Here is a 26,671-nt window from a genome sequence, read left to right as displayed (position 1 = left end):
GATGAACAAAAATATCAGGAACCTTTCCTCAAACTATTCTAAATTCACAGATAACTTAATAAGTGTCAAAAGCCTAACGGTCAAAATGTGATACAGATCCCCAAGGATTAAAGGACTTTAGATACATAATCCAAAAATTATTTTAAAATAAAATTTTAACTTCCATACTTGTCACAGAGAGAACTATTATCACCTCAACTGTAATGTCCCTAAAGATACTGAATTCAGCTTTACTTATTCATTGTATTTCACGATAAGTACCGGCTAAAGATGACGATAATTCAAGGCTTGTTGAGCATTTACCAAGTTACAGTGTTTCATAAGCATTACTTATTTAATTTTCAAAACTATCCAGTGAGATGCTACTTCTGTTGATTCCATTTTAACCACGAGGAAACTGAGAATTAGATTTTTCTTTTTTGACCATGCCTTGTGGCCTGTGGGATCAAATTTCCCTGACTAGAGAGTGAAGCCTTGCCCTCTGCATGGGAAGCATGGAGTTTTAACTACTGGACTGCCAAGGAAGTCTCCAGAACTAGATGAATTGACTTGACCAATGTCATATAATCCATCAAATCTTCTCCTCATCTGCCTTCTCCAACATCCCCAAACTGTTCAAGTAAAAAATTTCTACACTAATTCATATTCTTTTTTTCTTACCTCCATATCAAACCCAATAGCAAACGCTGTTGACACTACTACCAAAATATGTATAAAAATAAACCTCTTTATCACCTGAATTATCACCCTAATCCAAGCCACAATTACTTTGTGAATACCACACTAGCCCCATGACTCTCTGCTCTTGCCTCTCTAGAATCCATTCTTTGTTCTGCAGTCAGAATGAACTTTTCCGCTTAAAATATTCCAATGACTTTTCACTGCTGCTATAAAAAATTGTACTGAGTGTTAAATAGGAGTTAAAGTGCTACTTTGATTATCAGGAAAATAATGAGTGATTTAAAAATTAGAAGATGAAATTTTGGTTTCCTGAAATTTTTGGTTGTTTTGAGTATCATTGCTAACAGTGTTGGATACCATGTTGGGTTTGCATAATTCAGAGGAATCCCACATAGGCAAATACATTGGAAATTTACAGAGTTCAAAAAAGTCATACTGACAACATATTATTCACACCCTCTTTTGGCTCCCCTGTCTGTTTCCATGCCGAACGTGTAGCTATACTAAGGGACTGTGATGTTGGGGAAAAACACTTAGCTAACACAAATGTAAAAGCAGATGCAGTTGGGAAAAGAACCAGAAAACACTAAGGGAGATATTACAATTTCCCGAAACATATCAAAGGAACACAGGGCAGTTATTTCTTGGTGGATGATAGAAGAAATGGAATAAATCTGTAGTTTGGAGAAGACTCGGGCTTACCTGGTGGCTCAGACGGTAATCTGCCTGCAATGCAGAAGACCCGGCTTTGATGCCTGGGTTGGGCAGATCCCCTGGAGAAGCGAATGACTATCCACTCAAGTATTCTTCCCAGGAGAATTCCATGGTCAGAGGAGCCTGGCAGGCTTCAGTCCACGGGGTCACAAAGAGCTGGACACGAATGAGCGACTAACGTATTTATGGATCCGTATATTACGTATATTACGGATATCTCGAGGAAAGGAATCTTCTCTCAGTAATGTTCTTATTAACATTCAAAGATCAGGTCTGTGTGGGAAAGTCTCACTGTACCTGGAACTAGTTTTCTTCAACAGTTTGTTATATTAAATGTAAGCATTTGGTGGTGTGGTGGACGTAATTCTAAGGCAGCACTGTGATTCCTGCCCCCTGGTGGCCACACTTGGTGTTAACTATTTTCCCCAGTGTGTGTAGGCAGGAATTTTGACTTCCCCCTACATGGCAGAATATGGGAAAGTGAAAGGTTTTTCAGATGTAATTAAAGGTCCCAAATCAGTTCAACTTCAGATAATAAAAATACATATCTTGGGTGAGCCTGTCTCTCTCAGGTAAAAGCTGTAAATGAGGGGCTGTGCCCTCCTGAAATGAGAGGCTCTTGTGGGCTTGATGGAGTAAGCATTGATGACACCATGTCACATTGATGACATCCATGTGACAAGAAGACTCTTGAGAATCCCTTGGACTGCAAGAAAATCAAACCAGTCAATCCTAAAGGAAATCAACCCTGAATATTCATTGGAAGGACTGATGCTGAAGCTGAAGCTCCAGTACTTTGGCCACCTGATGCAAAGTACTGACTCATTGGAAAACTCCCTGATTCTGGGAAAGATTGAAGGCAGGAGGACAAGCGGGTGACAGAGGATGTGTTAGTTGGATGGCATCGCTGACTGAATGGACGTAAGTTTGAGGAAACTCCAGGAGATAGTGAAGGACAGGGAAGCTTGGCGTGCTGCAGTCCATGGGGTCGCAAAGAGTTGGACACGACTGAGCATCTGAAAAACAGTACAACATGTGGCAAGTACTTGCATGAGGTCTCTAGGACTGAGGGTGGCCTCCAACCAGAAAAATGAGGTGCCCTTAGTCAATCAGCCACAAAGAAATTGTGCTCTGTTAACAACCTGAAAGCAGATTATTTCCCATTTGAGCCTCCAGATGAAAATTCAGCCTGGTTTACCTCTCCTATAAAGAAAGCTGAGAGACAAAGAATTGATGCTTTTGAACTGTGGTGTTGGAGAAGACTCTTGAGAGTCCCTTGGACTGCAAGGAGATCCAACCAGTCCATCCTAAAGGAGATCAGTTCTGGATGTTCATTGGAGGGACTGATGTTGAAGCTGAAACTCCCAATACTTTGGCCACCTGATGCAAAGAGCTGACTCATTTGAAAAGACCCTGATGCTGGGAGGGATTGGGGGCAGGAGGAGAAGGGGACAACAGAGGATGAGGTAGTTGGATGGCATCACTGACTCGATGGACATGGGTTTGGGTGAACTCCGGGAGTTGGTGATGGACAGGGAGGCCTGGCGTGCTGCAATTCACGGGGTCGCAAAGAGTCGGACACGACTGAGCGACTGAACTGAACTAACCTCTCCTTTGTATCCCTATGAGATCCTAAACAGAAGGCCCCACTAAGCTATGGCCAGGTCCATGACCCATCAAAACTGTAACATCACAAATGTTTTATTTTAAGCTACTAAGTTTTTGGCAATTCATTGTATAGCATAGAACACATGTAGCTTCAACACTAGCAACAAATAGGAGGCTTTGTTCTTGGACAATAAATTCTATCTGGTTTGTTATATTCTCTCCAGTTTGTTATCCCTAGTGCGGCTGAAGTGTTCATTTCAAAATGCAAATATCTCATCTTCTTTATTAATGACTTCCATTGTTTTCTGGAAAAAATCCTTACTATTGCCCTGCATAATCTATTCTTACCATAGTCTGTGTTCCCTTTGCTGTCTGTGCTCTGGGCATCCTGAGGGTTTTAGCTTCTCAGATGCTCTTTGTTTCCTCCTGCCACAGGGCTTTTAGACTTGCTCTTCTCTCTGGTCTTAAACTATTGCTACTCTACTGCGGTTTTAAAAGATGTTTTTGGGAAATATTTTTCTGTCACATTCCAAAGAATTCTGCTGTTTCATTTCCATTTCAGAGGCTGAAACAAACAGAAACTTAATGAACATTTGCTTTCCTGGCTGAAGAACTAGCTTATTCTACAGGAAAGCATAATGTTTGCTTCTCTATTATGCTTTTCAAGAAGGTGATGAAGCAAATAGTTCTTATGGATATAGATGAGTTGTTTTGTTAAACCCTGAAAGATAATCTGAGACCAAACTCCAGTTGCAAAGGTGTATAAACATTTCACTAAAAATGAGCTCTAGAGATCTGCTGTACAGCATTGTACCTAGTTAATAACAATGTATTATACACTTAAGAATTTGCTAAAAGGGCAGATCTTATATAAGTGTTCTTACAAAATAAAATATAGTCACAGCACTATAACATATGGAAGTCAGGGTGAAGAAAACATATGGCGATCATAAGTAAGGTTCTTATGTCCTTCAATGTCAATCTTAGTGACAAGTCTTCTGCTGGGATCCTGCATGTCTGCTAATGCAGAATATCTGGGAGGTACTGGGCAGGACTTGCCATGTCTGAGTTACAAAACATCTCATTTTGCAACATTACGACAAACGTGAGTGTCCTGCAAGGATGCTTAAGGCTCATTAGTGACTGCAGATGCTTTCACTGAGTACCAAGCATGAACACAGCCTCAGCTTACACTTTCCCACATCCCTTGTCTTTCTTTTTCTCAAGTGAAGAAAAGAGAAAGTACTAGAGGCAAAACTGTAGTACTTTTTATCATAGTTGAATTAACATGTCCGTCCTTACCCTGAGAAATAAAGAAATAATCCATCGGACATTGTTGGTTAATTTGCTAAGGATAATTTCTCTCTCCAAGGATCACCTATGGCAACAGAAAGCAAATTGAGCTAAAACTATCCCACTCATTTCCGTGGACACAGAAATTGCTTTCCTGGTTGATACACTTCACTGCATAACATCTCTGAGTGGTCTTACCTTAGTTCTGACTGAAACAAAATTTAATGTTGATTTAAAGTTATACCAAAAATCATACAATAGAAACTACAGTGTTGTATTCAGAAATCCGTTCACTAATTCATTTGTTTGAAGACAAGTGATCTTTATTCTGACTGAAACCAACTTTTATCATTTGCAAAATTCAGGACTTATTCTTTCACTGTTTGCTAGTGCTGTGAAAGCTTTAGACACTGTTGTGTCTGACTCTTTGCAACGCCATGGACTGTAGCCCGCCAGGCTCCTCTCCATGGAATTCTCCAGGCAAGAATATTCCAGGAGTGGGCAGCCACTCCAGGGGATCTTCCCAACCCAGGTCTCCTGCATTGCAGGCAGATTCTTCAACATCTGAGCCACCAAGGAAGTAGCTTTTTGCTAACCAAGTGCAAATACCGAGTGCCAAATAAGTCTCATGCATATACTCACAACCCTTACCATCCCCCACCATTCTCCTTGACAAACATAGCTGATTGATCTTGATAACCACTGATCTTCAGTTTCCCATTGAACTGAACCCTGGTTTCAGACTCCATCTCAACATATTACAGCAAGCATCTTTCAGCCAGTTTTCCTTCTCCCATTAAGTGGAAAATGAGACCAGCTTATGTATACATAAAATGTAAGCCAGTGTTTTTCAAACTGTATAGATTTCTTTATTGCAGGATTAGTCTTCAATACTTGGATGTCTAATATGCTCTTCTAAGAGAGACTAAATTACATAGCACTTCCCCACCTCACTGGATCACAGAAACCCTTTTTAATTGAATATTCATGAGTTCCTTGTAACACAGTTTGGAAAATACAGTACTGTACCACTGATAGCTTTTCTACTTGAGGCTGCTGATGGTTATGGGTGATCCAGATGGTCAGTCAACATTTTTTAAATCATTGGTTTTCTAAATAATGATATGGATTTGAATCATATGCTGTAACCCAGTGCCTAAGAGCCAGTCAGACAACAAGTTAGACTAGTGTATCACACTGTATTCACATTTCAAAGAGGATTATCTTTTGCCAACTATCTTCACTGAGCATTCATTTGGAACCAAAAATGTACTAAGCATCTACATCTCATTTAAGAAGAGTGATGATATATCTCAGCTTATGCTGAAGGTAGTCCAAGTATATGCCTGCTTTTTAAACAATCATAATCATTAGCAATACTTCATTTTACCATTAGAAGTGTCTTCTTTGGATGATAAATTTTTATTTTTTTACTTTTAATTCTCAAACCACCTGTGCTGATGTTGGTATTGATAACCCTACTTTACTAATGATTAACTAGGGCCCAGGGAAACTGAAAAACTGGCTTCGTTTAGATAGCTGGGATATAGCTGAGGCCATATTCAAACTAGATAAGTCCTAAAGCTCACACTTCTGAATGCATGTAAGTACATGAAGTCATTTAATACCTGTGAAATTATGTAAGAATCTGCATTTTGAAGATGAGAATACTGAGGAAATCATATGCTGTAATTTATAAATTTGAGGCCTATTTATTTATTGGCCCCACTGCACAGTTTGTGAGAGCTCCAGGATCTCCCTGACGAGGGATTGAACCCGTGCCCCGAGCAGCAGAAGTGGGGAGTCGTAACCATTGGATCGCCAGAGAAGTTCCAAGTCTATTGTATTTAGAACCTTGCTTATGCTAGTATCTTTTGTGTGGCAGTCCTTGCCTTAGATGTCAGCCCCACAAAATAAGGCAGGCCAACAAGTATGGTTGGCGGGTATGGTTACGGAAAGACATCAAGTGGGGTCTCATACCAGCCCTGCGTTAATTGGCTGAGAGCTACTAGATCAGGTTCAGGAGCAGGCTACTTTCCAAAATATTTACCAATTTAGAAAAGCAATATGCTTTTCTAAGCATAAAAATTCAGGGAAGTCCAAGTTATTAAAATCAGACCTCCTGAGCATTATAAGAAGGAACTCAGGTGAGCAAATACTTAAGAGCACGCATAAGATATAATCGTGACTCAAGTTACAAGGTCATTTTCATTAGAACAATACTGAGAACAGTCTTATTTTCTAAAAACTGGAGTCTCCCCTGGTAGAATAATCTGTTTGATTTATGAAAATGTATTAGAGTCATCCATTTTTTTGAGTTTTTAATGGTCCATTTAAGTTATGCCATATGTACTTCAAAATAAAAACACTGATTTATACTATCATGGGGGTCCCACTTCCAGAAAATTCCATATAAAATTAACTGTTTTTACTTTTAACAACATTCTTTTAAGTGTTGATCCCATTTTACCTTATAGTGTAGATCAGAGTTTCCCAGTCTCACACTGTTGATATTCTGGATGGGATAATTCTTTGTCTTGTGGATTATAGCATACTTATCAGCGACCCTTGTCTCAACACCCTACATGCCAAGAGCACCTTCTCCACAGTTACGGCAATGAAAATGTCTCCAGATATTGTCAAATGCCCCAGGTGAGAAGCCCTTGTCTAGATGATGCTTTTTTAAACCAGAAAACTAAGTAGAAAAAAAGTGAATATTAAATGTAAAATTCTTATGATAACATTTAATTCCAATCCAGATTTCTCTAGAAGTTGGAGTCAAATAAATTTAAAAACTTGAGGGAGGGGCTAATTCTTGTGTACGTTAAGAGCAACGACTTAGGAATGAATCCAAACTGAGGAAGGGATGATGGGAAAAGTAGGGTGTGTTAGCTCAGGCTTCCAGAATCGGCACAAAATCATCAGATTTCCCATGCAGGTCTTCCCTTCCTGGCAGTGACTAGGGCTCTTAAACAAATGCCTGAAATCACCAAGGAAAGTTTATAACTTCCTAGTCTACTAGTCTGCAGATGGTGATTGCAGCCATGAAATTAAAAGACGCTTACTCCTTGGAAGGAAAGTTACGACCAACCTAGATAGCATATTAAAAAGCAGAGAAAAAAAAAATAAAAAGCAGAGACATTACTTTGTCAACAAAGGTCCATCTGGTCAAGGCTATGGTTTTTCCAGTGGTCATGTATGGATGTGAGAGTTGGACTGTGAAGAAAGCTGAACGCCGAAATCTTGATGCTTTTGAACTGTGGTGTTGGAGAAGACTCTTGAGAGTCCCTTGGACTGCAAGGAGATCCAACCAGTCCATCCTAAAGCAGATCAGTCCTGGGTGTTTATTGGAAGGACTGATGCTGAAGCTGAAACTCCAATACTTTGGCCACCTCATGCGAAGAGTTGACTCATTGGAAAAGACTCTGATGCTGGGAGGGATTGGGGGCAGGAGGAGAAGGGGACAACAGAGGATGAGATGGTTGGATGGCATCACCGACTCAATGGGCATGAGTTTGAGTAAACTCCAGGAGTTGGTGATGGACAGGGAGGCCTGGCGTGCTGTGATTCATGGGGTCACAAAGAGTCGGACACGACTGAGCAACTGAACTGAACTGAACAGAGGTTACTAGTCTAGATATCTGATCTCTTCCAACACGAAAAAAAAAGCTTCTGTAAGTGGCTCAGATTTGATGGAGAGCATTCTGTAAGTTAGGGGTAAAGCCCAGAAATTAAAAATATAGCCCCTGGAACTTCCCTGGTGATCCAGTGGTTAAGAATCCACCCTCCAAAGCAGGGGATGTGGGTTGGATCCCCGGGTTAAGGAACTAAGATCCCACATGCTTCAGGGCTACTAAGACTGCATGTCACAACTAGGGAAGCCCATGTGCCAATGAAGAGTCTGTGGATTCAGTTGGGATCATTCCTAAATCTGGATTACCCTTCGTCTGCTTTGGCATTGCTCTACTTTTCACCTCTCCCTTCCATGCCACAGGCATGATGTGAACTCCTTTCTGAGCCCCTGATTCTAAACTCTCTTCTGTCCTCAGTTGTGTCCAACTCTGTGTGACCCCATGGACTGTAGCCCACCGGGCTCCTCTGTCCATAGAATTTTCCAGGCAGGAATACTGGAGTTGTTGCCACTTCCTCCTCCAGGGGATCTTCCCAACCGAGGGATCGAACCCGAGTCTCTTGTGTCTCCTGCACTGGTAGGTGGATTCTTTACCACGAATGCCACTTGGGGAGCCCCAGTAGGTCAAGCAGGGGAGGGGCCATGGCCTAGGAGGCATAGTGGGGACCTCAGTTATTTTTAGGTTTCTTTTTCTTCCTTTCTTTGTGATGACAAAGTCAAAACATTTCAAGGGCCAGAACTCTAGGGAAGAGATGATTAAAGGTCTTTTTCCTATCATTTCATTCTAAATTAGCCCAGTTCAGAAGGTAGACTTGCATGTCCTGCCTTTAGATTTCTTTCTATGTTCAAAGACTGAATAACATTTATGCTTTAACTCCCACTTCCACCCTTAATAGAGTCTCAGGTAAGAAATGATCTAGTCCCTTTGTAATTAGAAGAGTTGAAATTTTACCTGTTACTGGATTTCACATTTTTAATAAAAATAAAGTCGACAGTAGAACTGTACACAGTAGTCACAGGCCTGTGGAAATTCTCACTTTAGAGATACAGAGCATGTTGGCACTCAGTTGTGTCCAACTCTTTGCAACCCCATGGACTGTAGCCCATGAGGCTCCTCTGTTCATGGAATTTCCCAGGCAAGAATACTGGAGTGGGTTGGGGATCTCTCCAATCCAGGGATTGAGCCTGTGTCTCCAGCACTGCAGGAGGATTGTTTACCTGCTGAGCTATTGGGGAAGCCCAATAGAGATAAGACACACTTGAATTTTAGATTTAGAAAATTATAGAAAAGCAGTCAATTTTCCTATTGCTTTTCCTGATTCTTTGGGTGGGACAATCCACAGAAATGAAAATGAAAGTTGCTCAGTTGTGTCTGACTCACTGTGAACCTATGGACTGTAGCCTGCCAAGCTCCTCTGTCCACAGAATTCTCCAGGCCAGAATACTGCAGTGGATAGCCATTCCCTTCTCCAGGGGATCTGCTCAACCTATGGATCGAACCCAGGTTTCCTGGATTCTTTACCATCTGAGGCACCAAATGGGAGCATTCCATTTCTTGAAAACTTAAAGGTGAAACTATGAACCGAATTTCCAAATGTCATAATCAAAAATCACCTCCTATTAGGGACCAATCAAAAAAAAATTATTATTTTTTAAAACGAGTTTGAGAGTGTTAATGGTCATGAGAAACTTATGGGCAGTGTTTTGCAGAATCACTTTATTATTATTTTTTTATCCTAAATTGTTTATTGAATTCCATTTTTTTCTTATAAATCACATTAGGAATGGTGGTTACATGTATTTAAAATTTCCATTACTGTATGTATTAAGTATATATAGTATGCATGTATTTTTAAAAATTAATTTATTTTAATTGGAGGCTAATTACTTTACAATACTGGATATTCCTATCACTCACTGTTGAGAAGCTAGTAAAAAATAATTTGTATGTTTATTTTATGAGCTCTACACAGTGAAATTATTAAAAAACTTGGTAGAATTCTCTCTGTAAACTAGTAAGCAGAAGACTTCAGAGGTTAATTTCATACATTTGTTTTGAAAAGTCAGACACAGCTTTAAACATTCATTTTATTTGTAGCAACTGTGGGCAGAAATCATAGAATGGTAAAACTGCATTTTATTTTAAGCTCATAAATTGCTTCTAAGAAATTGGTTGATGAAATTGTAGGCCTGTTAATAGAGAATATAGGTTGTGAAAATGTATGTTAATTTGAGATATAGAAAGTTAAAAAAATAATATTCTCAAGGTTATATGCAAACAGGTTCTGAAAATGGAAGGTTGCTGTAAGCACGATCTGATAATAACAATTAGAGTTTTGAACGTGAGAAATTCAGAAAATAGATTATCCACTGGAAAAACCAATATGTATAAAACAAATTTGTATTTTCCTATGTTTATTCTCAGTGTAGGAGGAGTAAACTATAAGGTTAGCCCCTTAAATAGGCCCAATTACTTTGCTACAGAGCATTTAACTTCTCTGCTCAACTTCTCTGCTCAACTTCTCTGCTCTTGTTTTTAATTTTAAAAATTGGAAATACCTGCTTCACAGGCAAAGTGCCTGGTAAAATGCAAGAATTTTCAAAGAATGCAACTCCTCTATAGCATTCAAACTTAATCTTGATATGCTCATTTGAAGCAGGTACAATGCCAATAAATTGTGGCAATAACATTCTGAAATTCAAAACTTGCTTCTGCTTTCATAGCAAAGATTTGTCCTGAGACAGCAGTCAATCCAAATGCAAGCTTGCTTCACCCAGAAAGTGTCTGCAGATTCTTGAGTTTCATTATAATAACCTGAAAATAAGATCGTTGGAAATGTATTAGTGAATAATCATCAACTGAAATTGATTAGCTAGTATAAAATCATCCCTACATATAAATCTTTCTAAGGAACAATCACCTTTAGCTTGAAAAATACACATGTTTATCCTTTCAGGAAAAGACAATGAAATATTTAAGGTATTCCATTTGTTAGACAAATGATCTTTCAAGTTCCTAATAAGCCTGCTTTAGGTTTTCTAAAAAATATGGTTGATATATAGCTGATATTTTACCATCTTTAGTGATCTTTCCTGCAACAGAAACCAAAATCTTTTTCCACCTGGGGTCGAGCAGGAAGCTAAGGAAAAAATACGCAGAGTTAGCATTTCTCCATTTTAAGGATGAACAAAGAAACATGACAAAGTCATAGTTGCCTTTCGCAGTCAGCTGAGAACAGCTTTGCAGAGGCAACTGGCAAGAGAGTCCTCCATCTTAAAAGGAAAGAATCACTGCCAAGTTCAACCACGTCAATGTCCTTGTGTTTAAGTTTTAGTTCCTTTTTGAGGGAGCATAAGTGTTGGGAATTTATATTATTTTCCTCTTATCCAAAAGCTTGCTCTTAAAATAGTCCTTCAGATCTTGTAGAAGGAACTTTGCTTGACAAAGATATTTTCATAAACTCCTGAGCTAGATGGTACCTCCCAATTCTGCGACAGTCAAATGAGTCTCATGAGTCTGTGTGCTACAGACCCATTCAGTCTATAGCTCACCGGTGGGCCACAGAATGATCCAGAAAAGCAAATACTTCAAGCAGTTCTTAAGAGTGAATGACTTTTATGTTTATGTATTTAACATAACATAACTTTTATGTTATGATGTATTGAAGGATGGGAGAACTTAAAGGGTTATCGAAATTTGGTAAAAAAAAAACTAGTTTGTTATGGGCCCTAACTCAGGATTTTAGCAAGAAATCCAGCTGCCACATGTTCTTGGGTAATAGTGCAAATCTCCTACATCACATATGTAGATAGTTGGAATAGTACAATTTTTTATGAAGAAAAGTGTGTGGTCAGGACATCAAGGATATTGTCTTGAACCGGTCTTGGCTTTTCCATTTGCACCCTTTCTTTAGGGTTATTTTTAGCTTTTCATTAGCAATTTACTTTCAGTTAATACTACAAAGTGAAGCAACACATATGAACAATATTTTCACATTATATTTTTTCCTAAAACTAGATTTCAAGGATTATATAAACTGTGGGTCAAATAGACTCATCATATTCCTTTTGCTAAAGATGTGTTTATAACTCCTCTACAATTTATTTGGTCTGTACATGTTTGTGCACACGTTAGCTTCAGTGCCTTTCTCCTTTGAGTTCTTTTTTCGCTTTTTTCCAAATAGCTATGTTTTTAAAATTAATGCTTGTGTATTTTGCACACAAATGCATACGTAACCTATTTAGTTCATATCTGTTGGAATGTTTCAAAGCATAGTCAGGATAGAAGGCTTTCACGTTCTTTCTCAACAAATAAGTTCTTTGTTTGTATTTTATAAAAATGAAGATAAATACAACCCACCTTACTGCCAAAGGGTATGTTATATAACATACTTTCATTGTGGGCACTTTCGTTACCTAGAAATACAAACTCTGTTACTCTTTACTCATTCACAAATTTAATAATTTCTTTATTCAGCATTTAAAAAATATATATGCAAAGAGTAGGATATGGGTAAAGATAAAAAACACTAAAGAGATAAAATGTGCATATTGAAAAGGCATCCTTGGCAATTATGTATTAATTTGTATTAATATTTAATGTATTAATTTCTCATACCCACATACTGAGGAGATGATGAGCCCAGAAACTATCCAACACCATGAATAACAACCTCCACTTGATTTTGCCTTCTTTTCTTCCCCATTTACCAGGATCAGGTAATTACAAAGCACATTTTTAAACAAGTTTGCTCCTACCACTGCACTGTGGCCCATGGCACTTCCTGCTTCTATCACAAGTTTCTGACTTTCCATCCAGCCACACACTTTGTTCTATTGCTTCTGCAGTTCCCACAGTTTGCCTTGCTTCAGGCTGGGGGCAGAGCTCACAGCTCTTTAGACAACTCCCAGCTGGCCTGCAGCTCCTCTCTGCCCTCCCCACTTTCTGCACACATTTCTCTCTCATCACACTAAACTGAACCCTTCCAACTATCAAGTTTTATTCTAAGTTCATTTGCTCTATCAATGTTTCCCACTTACCAAGTTAATGCCATTTACATCAATCATCATCAGTCATTATAGCAATTCCCCATGACAGAATTCTTATCTATATTCTACATATGAGGGAACTGAGGCATAAAGAGTTTAAGTGACTTGTCAAAGGTCACAGCTAGTTAAGTTTGAACAGCCAAGTCAGAGTTCAAAGTGCATGCTCCTTTTACCATATCACATTGCCTCTGGCATTGCAATTCTAGAATCACCTCACATTTATTTTGGATATCAAATTGTTTTACATATAAATATAAAATCTCTGTGAGTTTTTACACTGACCAGCCTAATCACATTAGGTTTACATTGATATAAAAGTTGGTTTATTCTGGGCTTTGTTTTAGTCCTAAATTCTTCAATAAACACCACTTACCATTTGGATGGTGCACAATGGTGAGCTTATCTACAAGACAAAAAAGAAAAGCACATTCTACTGAGTTTTGCTCCATATTTATCTTAGGGTCCTTTCTTCTTATCCTTTGACTACTTCTTGTCTTCAGATGACTATGAAGTTTCACAGTCTGATTTAAAAAAACACCTCCGGCCACTAAGTGTGTAACTATGTCTTTTATTACTTTTATCACTAAGTGTGAAACTATGTCTTTTTCTCCTTCCGATGTTTGTCCCACATTATCACAATTTTAGATATATTTGACGCTTAATAATAGCTTCCTACTCAGCCTTGATATTCTTTCAGCCTGAGCTATTCAAGTATTTTAAAAAAATAACCTCATTCAGAAATAATTACATACAGTACAATTCATACACATTGTATGACATTCTTTAGCATTTCTTACATTGCAATTTTCCTGTCTATGAATTCTCTGATTTCAATTATCTGAAAATGTCTCAGTTTCAACAAATTTTTGAAGGTTATTTTTCTTGGATATACAATTCTAAGTGGTCATTTGTTTTTATTTTAGCACTTTCAAAGATATTATTGCACTGTCTTTAGTCCTCCATGTTTCTGACAAGAAATTAGTGAATATGGAATACATTTATGCTTTTCTCTTGATATATGTCTTTTTCTCTGGATGCTATCAAGAATTTACCTTGACTGAAGTAGCTTGACCACAAGTGCTCAAATATAGTTCAGCTTAACAGGCTAACTGGAGTTTTTTTTAATGTTCTTGGAACAGTATGGAGGTAGTTTACATTGAATTTGGAAAATATCTGACCATTATTTATTTTAAAATGTTTTGCCCAAAATCACTAGTTTTTCCTCTGGGACTCTGACTACGTGCATGCTAGACTGTGTTATGTCCTACATGTCTCGAGGCTCCACTCATTTTTAAGTTTTTTTATCTCCTTTTTTATCATATCGGATAACTTCTATTGATCTGTCTTTAGGTTGATTAACTCTTACTTTTGCTACATCCAATCTGCTGATAAGTTCTTCTGATAAATTTTTCATTTCTTTTATTGTAATTTTAATTTCTATAAATTTCCATCTGGTTCTTCTATATAGTTTCAATTATCCTGTTGAAATTTCATATTTATTCACTCTTTAAAACCATATTTTTCATTAATTTTGTTAAGGTCAACAAAAGGACTACCTCATGTTCAGTTTTTATTGATGCTTTCTTATTTCTTTTCTGTGAATTGCATTTTCTTTTTATTTGTACCTCATTTAAAAAAAAAAAAACCCTGAATACTGGATTTTAAAGATAATCTGTAGCATATTTTGGATTCTATATTCATATTCATATTCTATATTCCTTTGATGAATATAGGTTCTTGTCTTACCAGGCAGTTTGATTACTGTCATGAACCTGTGGTAGGCTTGGTTTTCTGCTTTTTTTCAGTGTCGACCTATACAAAGCTCAATATATTTGCTAAGACTCTCAGTAGAACTTCCCTGATGACTCAGCGGTAAAAAAAAAAAATCTGCCTACAATGCAGGAGATGTGGGTTCGATTCCTGGGTTGGGAAGAGCCCCTAGAGAAGGAAGTGGCAACTCACTCCAGTATTCTTGGCTAGGAAATGGCGGTGGCAAAAGAGTCAGACACGACTTAGCCACTAAACAACAACAGTAAGACCAAGCCTATAAGTTCCATTTTCCACCGGGCTCTTGTAGGGGTTTGGTTCTAGGCTTTGCTGGGGTAAGTCTAGAGTAGGTCTTGCTCTAAGTCATGGTCCTTACTCTTGACATCTCTGGGGTGTCACAGCAGGATGCCAGGCATTTTAACAAAGTGTTAGGAGACCTTTCCTCTCTGGCAGGGCAGGACTCAAACAGACATTCCCAGTTTGGCTTTGCCCTGGCTTTGGCCAACCTCCAGCGTGTCTGTTCTGCCTTCACAGCCCTAAAAGCTGCTATTTTACATGCTTCCAGGGGTCTTGTCTGCACACGTTCAGTACAGCTCTTCTCTTGGCCAGACTTGTGGAGTCCCTCCCTCCCCCTGAGGCTACCTCTCTTCACGGCCACCTCCCCTTCAGTGACCCACCACACACATTCCACAGCTCTGGCTGCCCTGAACTCTGACCTTTGCCACCTCAGTTTGACCTCTTTGCACAGACTGTAGTCAGAAAATCATCTTGTGGGTGATGGTGAGAGACATCTTACATATTTTGTTTTTCTCTAGGATTACAGTCTCAGTCTGCCTATCATTTACTCCCTGAAATCAGTTGCTTCATATTTTTTTTTGCCTGTTATTTGTATCCTTACAGTGGGAGGGTTTGTCTGGTACTGCTTATTCCATTTTAGCTGAAAGAAGAACTAGTTGATTCCTAATTAAGACACCAACGATTAAGAGTGTTAACTTTGGATTCCAATAGACATGGGCTATAATCTCTAATCTGTGTGTTTAGAGGCTTCTTAGTTTCTCAGATTCTCAGTTTCCTTATTATAAATTGGGACTAATGCCTATCTCAAAGGGTTATTAATAGGATAATTTTGTGCATAGTAGATAAGACAATAAATATTAGCTACTACTACTATTTAATGTTCCTTAGTGAAATTATTTATATATTTTATAATTTTATACATTTAAAAAATTTTACTCTTATTCCACATTAGAATGTAGGTTTGTAGAACTCAGTTATTTGTAAATTAGTTTTGTGTTTAGGACCTTAATTATTTTAGAAAGTATATTTATGTTTTAGAAAACATTTCTAAGAGAGCTTAAAGAGTTCTCTATGAAGAAGTAGATAACAATCCAATAATATAAAAAGAAAATGAATTTTAACATAATGAATTTCACCATGAAGTACTATCTAAAAGTTATGCAGTATTATTGAAAATAGAAGAGATGGAGGCTTTCAAACTTTACTAGTAGTTGTCAGTTTTTAATTATCTATGCAGGAGTAGGGTCTTGGGAATAGGGTGGTCAGAGAATGACAACATAATTTATTTTCAATTTTGGAATGTGTTGTTTATCTTTGGAGAAGATTTACCATCTTAATAATGTTTGGTTTGTGTTAACATTAAAATGAGTGTTTTTTCCCCCTGGGAGCAACTGCTAATTATTAGCAAGAGGAATCTGTGTTAAGAAGAAGCATGCTAGCTTCAGGGGAAGGCAACATGAGATTTATAATTTAAAATGATCCACATGTGGACAACTGTGAGAATTGACTATATTGAGAATATTCTACCTTATTAAAAAAAAGTGTGACTCTTTAGCAATTTAATACCCTGTATTGAGACTTATATACACACACACAAAACTAAAGCAGAATTATCTTATTTTCAAGTTATATGGAAATCAAAGGAAAGGAAGTAACTAGCATTTACATTATGGGCCAGAGAAGGTGAAAAGTATTTTATGTATTAACTTGTACAACTACTTCCAGGTATATATATAATTATTCTTGTTTTGCAGATAAGGACCCTAAGTACCAAGGAGTAAGACATTCTCCAATTTAAGCAGCTAGGGAGTGACTGGATATAAATTTGAACTCAGGCCTGTTTTACTTCACCATTCTTGCTTTTTCCACTTCATCACTCTATTATTTTTGAAGAGCAGGCAAATATTACTTACTGTAGACATTTTCTTCTTCTGGCCTTTTCCCAACAATGCAATCTCGTAGTTGGCGTAGTTTTTCCTTAATGAGGAGACAACCAGGAAAGAGAAGTCAAGGTTCACGAGTTTGTTATGAATTGAGATGGAAACTTTAACTACTATGACCAGGAAAACCACTACAACTTAGTGCTAGTGTGGTATTTACAGTGTTCCAGCCCCCATTCTTGCTACTTCACACGTATTGTTTTACTTAATCCTCGCAACTTCACGACGAGGAGAAAAAACATCCACCGATATGGAAACTGAGTTACAGAAGATTAAGTAACTTTCCTAAATCACACGGAAGTTGACAGTCAGGGTGGGAACCCAGAGGCCAGTTCTTTTGGGAGCTTCTTTCAAATGGCAACCCACTCCAGTATCCTTGCCTGGAGAATCCATGGACGGAGGAGCCTGGTAGGCTACAGTCCACGGGGTCGCAAAGAGTCGGACACGACTGAATGACTTCACTTTCACTTTCTCAAACAAACACCTGAGGCATCTACATTGGTTATCGGTGCCTCAAAGCTGGAGGCCAACATAACAATGGTTTGCTTCTCCCTGAGTCCATCTCTAGCCTCTGCAGGGTACATGCTTTCTTGCAGTTCCTTCTAAGAACCAGGGACGCAGGAGCAAATGATACTGGATTTCCACTTTTAACTCATTTGTGATCTTTCTTTGCTTTCCAAAAGTTCTACACTGAACATCTATTACCTTTTAACTAAAAGGTAAAACAAGCTAACGCTCAATACATCTGCTTTTATTTATTTTTTAAAAAATATGGAATGCTTTGTGAATTTGCATGTCATCTTGCACAGGGGCCGTGCTAATCTTCTCTGTATTGTTCTAATTTTAGTGTATGTGCCACCAAAGGGAGCACCAATAAATGTGCTTTTAAAAGAGAATTTAAGAGTAGCACTTTTCTTAAGGGCTGCCCTGCAAACCTAGAAGCTACTTTTCCTAAAATAGAGTGTGTTCATTGCCTTAAAGATCCTCTCCTATGAGTGGAGCAAACATTCTTCTTTAGGGACTCAGTGATTGTGAGCAGGAGAGAGGGGAGCTAAAGGCAAGGTTTTTTTTCAATCATCTCACATGCAACTGCAGGGATTCTACCTGGTTCTTCATTATTCTAGAAACTCTTTTACTACTAACTCTATGTTTGTGCCATTTTCCCTCTTATTTTCCTGGGATAAAACTTCTCTGTCAATAAGAACATAATTTCACAGCCACCTCTGATAGATTCATCTTCAGGATTAAAATGAATATTTTTTGTAAACTACAAGAATAAGATTGAAAAGTGTATGGGCAGTGCATATTGGGAAAACAGGGAGAACATTCATTTTCTGATGTTCTGACTTTTGTCCACAATGGCTCAGTGGGCAAAGAATCTGCCTGCAATTCAGGAGATGAGGGTTTGATCCCTGGGTCTAGAAGATCCCCTGGGGGACAAAATGGCAACCCACCCCAGTATTCTTGCCTGGAGAATTTCACAGACAGAGGAGCCTGGTGGGCTACAGTCCACAGGGCTACAAAGAGTCATACATGACTGAGTGACTAAGCAGATAGGACTTCTGTTCAGGCCCTTAAGTCAAGGACTGATTGAAAAACCACAGGGGAAAATCTCTCTCATGTTCATCTTGGCAATGATATTTTGGATATGACTGTAAAAGTACAAGCAACAAAAGCAAAAATAAACAACGTGGACTGCATCAGACTAAAAAACTTTCGCATACCAAAAGGGCCAACCAACAAAACGAAAAGTCACCCTGTGGGTTGAGGGAAAATATTTGCAAATCATATATATGACAAGAAGTTAATATTTGTAATATATAAAGAACTCACACAACTTAATGACAAATGTCCCAAATAATCTGATTAAAAAATGGTCAGAAGACCTGAACAGACATTTCTCAAAGAAGACATAAAAATGGCCAACAGATAAATGAAAAAGTTCTCAACATCACTAATCATCAGGGAAATGCAAATCAAAACCACAATAGGATCTTACCTCGGAACTGTTAGAATGCTTATCATCAAAGGACAAGAGGTAAGAGATAAGGTTATGGAGAAAAAAGAAGCCTTGTGCAGAGTTGGTGGAAATGTAAATCGGTGCAGCCATTATGGAAATCGGTATGGAGCTTCCTCAAAACATTAAAAATAGTACCACTGTATGATTCAGCATTCCTACTTCTGGGTATTTATCCAAAGGAAATGAAATCATGATCTCAATCAAATAGCCGCACTTCCATGTTCATTGTACTGGCCAAGATATGGAAACCACCTAAGTTTCTAGGAATGGATAAAGAACATGTGACATATATGTCTGTATATATATATATACACACATGATGTAATACTATTCACCCATGAGAAAGAAGGAAATCCTACCTTTTTTGGCAACATGGGTAGACTCTGAGGGCATTATGCCAAGTGAAATAAGTCAGATAGGCAAAGACAAATACTGTGTGATCATACTTATATGTGAACTCTTAAAAAAGCCAATTCATAGAAACAGAATTGAATGGTGGTTATCGGGGACTGAGGAGTGGAAGAAATTCAGAGATGCTGATGTTGGTCAAAGGGTACAAACTTCCATTTACAAGATGAAAAAGTTCTGGGAATCCAATGTACAGCAAGATGACTATTTAACAGTACTGTATTACATATGTATTATATATAGCAACTTGAAAGTTGCTAAGAGAGTTAATATTGTATGTTCTTGTCACACAAAAATGTTAATTTTTTGACATGATGGAGGTGTTAGCTGATGTTATGGTGGTCATCATTTTGCAGTATATAAAATCAATCCACTGTACACTTTACATTTAGACAATGTTCTAGTCAATTATATCAGGAAGGCTGGGAAGGAAAGGGAAAAGAACTGAATAAATCCTTGTACTCAGTCAGAGTCAGAAACTTTGGCTCTTATGGAAAGTAGTTTTAGGCTTTGTTCTTTCATCTACAGGTTGCTTTTTGGTTTTGTTTTGCATGAGTGCTTACTGCATTCATTATTCCATTGTTCCTATATATTAGATAAGCCACGTCAGTCTTGAAGTAATTGAGTATTGTTTTTAGTCCCCAAGTCATGTCTAACTCTTTGCAACTCCCTGGACTGTAGCACATTAGGCTCCTCTATCCATGGGATTTCCCAGGCGAGAATACTTTCCCAGGCAAGGAGTGGGTTGCCATTTCCTTCTCCAGGGGATCCTTCTGACCCAAGGATTGAACCCAGTTCTCTTGCATTGGCAGGAGGATTCTTTACCACTGAGTCACCTTGTAAGCCCCTTAGACCGCCTTTAATTCTTTCTAAAATGATACTGAAAATAAATATACAAAAAAGATCTTAATGACTCAGACAACCGTGATGGTGTGATCACTTACCTAGAGCCAGATATCCTGGAATGTGAAGTCAAATGGGCCTTAGAAAGCATCACTACAAACAAAGCTAGTGGAGGTGATAGAATCCTTGCTGAGCTATTTCAAATCCTAAAAGAACTGTGAAAGTGCTACACTCAATATGCCAGCAAATCTGGAAAACTCAGCAGTGGCCACAGGACTGGAAAAGGTCAGTTTTCATTCTAATCCCAAAGAAGGGCAATGCCAAAGAATATTCAAACTACTGCACAATTGCACTCATTTCACATGCTGGTAAGGGCATGCTCAAAATCCTTCAAGCTACGCTTCAACAGTACATGAACCAGGAACTTCCAGATGTACAGGCTGGATTTAGAAAGGGCAGAGGAACCAGAGATCAAATTGCCAACATCCACTGGATCATAGAAAAATTAAGAGAATTCCAGGAAAACATCTACTTCTGCTAAAGCCTTGACTGTGTGAATAACAAAGAACTGTGGAAAATTCTTAAAAAGATGGGAATACCAGACCACCTTACCTACCACCTGAGAAATCTGTATGCAGGTCAAGAAGCAACAGTTAAAACCAAACATGGTAAAACAGATTGATTCAAAATTGGGAAAGGAGTGCATCAAGGCAGTATACTGTCACCCTGTTTATATGACTTGTATGTAGAGGACATCATGTGAAATGCCAGGCTGGATGAAGCCCAAGCTGGAATCAAGATTGCCAGGAGAAATATCAGTAATCTTAGATATGCAGATGACACCACCCTTATGGCAGAAAGTGAAGAAGAACTAAAGAGCCTCTTGGTGAAGGTGAAAGAGGAGAGTGAAAAAGCTGGTTTAAGACTGAACATTCAAAAAACTAAGATCACGGCATCTGGTCCCATCACTTCATGGCATATAGATAGGGAAACAACGGAAACAGTGAAAGCTTTATTTTCTTTGGCTCCAAAATCACTGCAGATGGTGATGGCTGCCATGAAATTAAAAAACACTTGATCCTTGGAAGAAAAGCTGTGACAAACCTAGATAGTGTATTAATAAGCAGATTAACTTTGCAGACAAAGGCCCAAATAGTCAAAGCTATGTTTTTTCTAGTAGTCATATATGGATGTGAGAGCTGGACCTTAAAAAAGGCTGAGCACCAAAGAATTGATGCTTTTGGACTGTGGTGCTGGAGAAGACTCTTGAGAGTCCCTTGGACTGCAAGGAAGTCAAAGCAGTCAAACCTAAAGGAAATCAACCCTGAATATTAATTGGAAGGACTGATGCTGAAGCTGAAGTGCCAATAAATACTTTGGCCACCTGACGTAAAGAGTCGACTCACTGGACAAGACCCTGATGCTGGGAAAGATAGAAGGCAGGAGGAGAAGGGGACGACAGAGGATGAGATGGTTGGATGGCATCACTGACTCAATGGACATGAGTTTGAGCAAGCTCTTGGAGATGGTGAAGGACAGGGAAGCCTGGCGTGCTGCAGTCCATGGGTCGCAAAGAGTTGGACACGACTGAGCGACTGAACAACAACAACTGAATATAAATCCACAAATAGAAACAACCAAGGGTTTGATAAAGCAACTAGTGAAATCATTAACAAGAAGGTATTTACATTGGATCACTTTAAATTGTAAACTTTATTACAGAAAGGTCTGAGGAGGCTAAAGTACAATTGACTTATCTCAATGAAACGTATATAAACTTATTTTCTAGCATTATCAGGAAAGTGGTCTGCAGTTCAGTACTTGGGCACACTTTACCCACTTCAGGATAAGAGGGATGCTTGCTGGTGATGGCGACAGGGTGGACTGAGGAGCAATGCTGTAGTTCTGACCATGAACGACCATCATCACAGAGCTCCACAATTAGCATTCTTAACATTTGTTTGGCAAAACAACTGCCCTTGCTTCACACTGCAAAAGCTTGACCAGGTCCAGCCACCAAACCGCAACAAGAGCTATCCTGCGAGACAGGCGACTTCTAACAAGGTGTGTGACCACACATGTATCGGGGAAGTCCCCTTACCTAAACAATCTCCTGTCTATATGCCATATTGCTTGAATCACTATTCTGATTCATTTCTCTGTTGTTTAAAAAATGTCTTCTTAAGTGCTATTTTAAAGGAAAAAATGATCCTTTGGGAAAGGTAGCATATTAGGCTATTAATGATTATTGATACTTGGGCTTAACGGAGCTAATGAGATGGCTGCCTGAGAACTGGCTGCTGAGCTACTGGGGGCTTTATATGAGGAGAAGAAAAAAACTGGTGAAATATTTTGTGAGTGCTATGGCCTGTTGGATAGATAGAATACAGTCTTGAATCCCCTCACTGAGGACTGTCATGGACTGTATATTATATCACATGCATAGTATATTTTGTTTTCATTCTCCTCTTGGAACCACTTACTCCAATCCTTTTTCAGGATGCAAATTATTTTTATAGAAGACAGGCTTATCTGAGTTTAATACTCTTGGCATAATTTCCCTGTAAATCCTGACTGATCTATATGCAAATCATGATATATATTTGTATATGTATATATTTATACATATGCAAATTCTGATATATATATTTATTTCTCCAAAGGTAAAGGGGAATATAAAACATTAAATTTGTTCAGGACTACTGTCTGACTATTGGCTTCCCTGATGGCTCAGATGGTAAAGTGTTTGCCTGCAGTGCGGGAGACCCGGGTTTGATCCCTGGGTTGGGAAGATCCCTTGAAGAAGGAAATGGCAACCCACTTCAGTACTCTTGCCTGGAAAATTCCATGGACTGAAGAGCCTGGTAGGCTATACAGTCCATGGGGTCGCAAAGAGTTGGACACGACTGAGTGACTTCACTGTTGTCTAATATGATTTTAATCATTTTCTTGTTCCCTTTAAGTCTGGTCTAAATAATAAATTCTTCAGAATTCTAAGCACGTTAGTGTAAAGACGCTTCACCTTAATTTCAGCAATGAGATTCATAAAACATTCACTCTACTAAGGGCAGCCTTATACGTTGATTAGATATTAGCTATGATACGCTCAGTCTTAGCACTGAGTTCATCAGTGGTTTGTAAACATGAAACCTGGATATTATTAAATTTTTAATCGGTAATTGAAAGCCTCTTTTTTGTGGTTAGTTAAAAATGAAAGAAAGAACAGGTACCTGTATTTTTTGTTAAGACTAAATATTTACAAAGAGGCTAGGACTCTGCAAGGGAGGGAGCATGCCGCAGTAGAGTGGAATCTGTATTACCTGCTGAATTAGCTCCAGGCCAGTCTTTCCCATCTGCCAGTGTTTAAACTTCTCCAGGGCTTCATCCACAGAGAGTTTCCCATTCTTGACTTTCTCTTGCAGCAGGATGAGTTCCTCCTGTCCCGCAGCAAGGCAGTCCCTTACGGTGGAGAAGGTCTGACTCTCCATCCGACCTCTGTCTACAATATGAGAGAAGGGTGTTCTCATGAGAAGTGTTTTAATGACAACTAGGAAAAAAAAAAAACACTTAAAAAAAAAAGGAGTTTGAGTTTCTCATTCCAGCTAGTCTTTAGGCAGTTACAGAACAAATCAGCACAAATTTTTTAATGCATTTCTAAAAACTGTCATGCCTCAGACCTAGAGTTATGGGTGAAAAGAACGTGTCTCATCAGTGAAAACAGAAAGGAATGAGGAGAGAAAGAACAACAACCAAAGTTTTGCACTGCACTAGTTGTGGGCAGTGCCAACTTCATGTTCCTTTGGGAGAATTACTTTTAATTCTGCTTCCCTGGTAACTCAGCTGGTAAAGAATCTGCCCTCAATGCAGGAGACCCCAGTTTGATTCTTGGATCAGGAAGATCCCCTGGAGAAGGGAATGGCAACCCACTCCAGCATTCTTGCCTGGAGAATTCCATGAACAGAGGGGCCTGGTGGGCTACAGCCCATGGGGTCGCAAAGAGTTGGACACGACTGGGTGACTAAGCACAGCACTGCACACAACACACATGTGACAAAATACTTAGCACTGGGCCTGCCACATAGAGAGCTAAATACAAGGTAATGTTATTATTGCTAATAAATATTTATGGAATAAGCATAATCTCTCCAGCTTTGAGAAAAGAGATCTCAACCAACATCCAAATGTCACAAGAGGTTTAGGATCATTTGAAAATTTATTCCTGAAAGATTTAAAATAAATAATTTCTGGTTGTTTTGTAGTAGTGAACTGCTTCCTTTTCAAAAGAGTTTATTTTGAAGCATGCCATGTATTAGCTAAAAGAAATCAAACCTGAATATTCATTGGAAGGACTGGTGCTGAAGCTGAAGTTCTAATACTTTGGCCACCTGATGCGAAGGGCTGACTCATTGGAAAAGTTTCTGATGCTGGGAAAGACTGAGGGCAGGAGAAGGGGGCGGCAGAGGATGAGATGGTTCGCTGGCATCACTGACTCAATGGACATGAATGTGAGCAAACTCCAGGAAATACTGGAGGACAGGGGAGCTGTCCAACAGGTTGTAAACAGTCAGACAAGGCTAAGCGGCAACAACAACAAATGTGTTAGTTGTCTGGCACAGTGAGAACAGTAGGTGGTCTGATGTTTCACTTGTGGCTGCAAACACCACCGAGAACACTGGCCTGAGGCATACTGGGAGCAAACTGCAGACCACAGGTGAAATCAGCATTCGATTTATCCACAGCGCTTCAAGCCATAAATGAAGCGCATGCTGGCAGGGACCCTCCTCTCTTGATCTCTGTCACTCCCTCTGTCTTTGGATGACATCACCCTTGTATTCCCTGCCTGGCTGCAGAACTCATTTGAGTTTTGTACTTTCTCATTTACGTATTTCTATTATGACCATACTTACTACATAAGACATGGCAGCACACATCTTAGGTGCTATCAAATCCAAATATGCTCAGAGTCTAGGAGAGAAGAGGTAGTCCCACCAAGCTGCAGGCAGGGTGGTGGTGATAAGTTGGATATGTCCCTGGAGAAACTGCTCATTACTGGGAACTCGTATTCAAGAAAGAAGTAGATCACTATACTATAAATAAAATAAATTTAAAAAAGATGAACTATTGATAGTAAAACAGATATTATCTGAGAGTATCACTCTAAGGAAGTAATGGTAATTCTGCTGAAACTGATTAGGGCTGGTGAGAATAACTTCTTGCTGCTGATTAAGGGCTGGAACCTGTAACTTGGTGCTCTCTCTGTGTACACAGCTCTATCCTGTGAATGTACCTTGGTCTTACATAAAAGAGAGTGGCAAATTAAAAAAAATAAATAAAGAAGTAGATCATTTAGATTGTATCTAGACCAGACTGATGAAGATTTGGGAAACGGGGAGGGCATCATTTCAAATTCTATAGTATTAAAGATTCATTGATAGGATGGGTTAGTTTAGAAATGAGACGTTCAAGTACTTGACAGCAGTTTTAAGTATTTGATGGGAACTTGAGCCATGAGGCAGTCTTGGAATGGCCTCTCATGTCTTTCAGTTTTGAGATTCCAGCAGTGAATCTCAGAAAGGGGGGCACAGAGAGGGTTCCTTTCTGTAAAGATTCACAAGCACATAAAACTGCTCCATGGCCAATCATTCTGATTCCCATGGGAGCTTTCTTGGCTTATCTTTCATCTTCAGAAGTCCTATTTCCCCAGGACTAACGAGATGCCAACAGATTCCATACTGTAAAGTTTTTCCTTCAGGGATGGTGGAGCACACGATCTCAGGGGAACTGGAGAAACAAAAGTCAGCCAACAGCCAAAAGCACACATAAGAATTAAACTCTTGCTTCTTATACCACTTGCTTTTTATAGGCCTCCATGCTCCAATTCAATTCGTGAGATGCCCTCTGCAGTAGAATTCTATGTGCCATTCTTGCCAGAGTGCGGAGGTTTAGCGTCGTCATTTAACAGTTATGCCATTTAACTAGCACCTCACTTCTGTCATTCCTTTGCCTAAGTGTGAATCCATTTTTATCTCAAAAACCCATGCAGCTGGATTTTCTGCTTTTATAGAAGTTATCGCAAGCCAAGTCTTCCCAGAAAACGGCCCCAGCTTCAGTATCGCTATACGTGCAGGTTTAACTGAATTCAAAAATATTGAATTCTTTTATTAACATTCATTTCAATTATCGTTTCATATTTCAAATGTTAGCTACTAAAATATAACCAAGATGACTTTTTTTTGAGGAGGCAGGGTTCAGTTTTGCATGGTTGGGCAGACAGAACAAAAGAACACAATTTAGGAGCAAAAAAAGTTCTAGACAGATTGAGCCCTGAAAGTGAGTTGTTCAACTAGACTAATTTTACATACATCTGCTTTTTCCTCTTTCTTTTTCACACAAAAATATTAAAAACAATTGTCATGATAA

At 38.8% G+C, this 26,671-nt stretch overlaps 1 protein-coding gene and 1 non-coding gene across 5 annotated transcripts in view; both read right to left on the bottom strand.

Annotated features, from left to right (window-relative positions):
- Positions 1–10,249: 10,249 nt before the first annotated feature.
- The window catches only part of BANK1 (B cell scaffold protein with ankyrin repeats 1), a 309,895-nt gene continuing 293,473 nt past the window's right edge, over positions 10,250–26,671 (bottom strand). For 3 of the 4 annotated variants that reach the window (XM_043438794.1, XM_043438791.1, XM_043438792.1), the window contains exons 12-17: positions 23,572–23,750; positions 16,954–17,017; positions 13,350–13,379; positions 12,288–12,343; positions 11,003–11,067; positions 10,250–10,742 (exon numbers count right to left, since the gene is read on the bottom strand). In XM_043438794.1, coding sequence (XP_043294729.1) covers positions 11,008–11,067; positions 12,288–12,343; positions 13,350–13,379; positions 16,954–17,017; positions 23,572–23,750 — 389 coding nt within the window. In that variant the 3' untranslated portion in view covers positions 10,250–10,742; positions 11,003–11,007. The remainder of the gene's footprint in view (positions 10,743–11,002; positions 11,068–12,287; positions 12,344–13,349; positions 13,380–16,953; positions 17,018–23,571; positions 23,751–26,671) is intronic. The other variant, XM_043438793.1, reaches the window with a different exon arrangement.
- LOC122422460 lies at positions 17,746–17,851 on the bottom strand. Its single transcript, XR_006263855.1, has one exon. It is a non-coding gene; the product is annotated as a U6 spliceosomal RNA (small nuclear RNA).

Source organism: Cervus canadensis, chromosome 19, assembly GCF_019320065.1.
Source record: "Cervus canadensis isolate Bull #8, Minnesota chromosome 19, ASM1932006v1, whole genome shotgun sequence".
NCBI classification, from domain to species: domain Eukaryota; kingdom Metazoa; phylum Chordata; class Mammalia; order Artiodactyla; family Cervidae; genus Cervus; species Cervus canadensis.
This window is presented reverse-complemented; position numbering and strand designations above follow the sequence as displayed.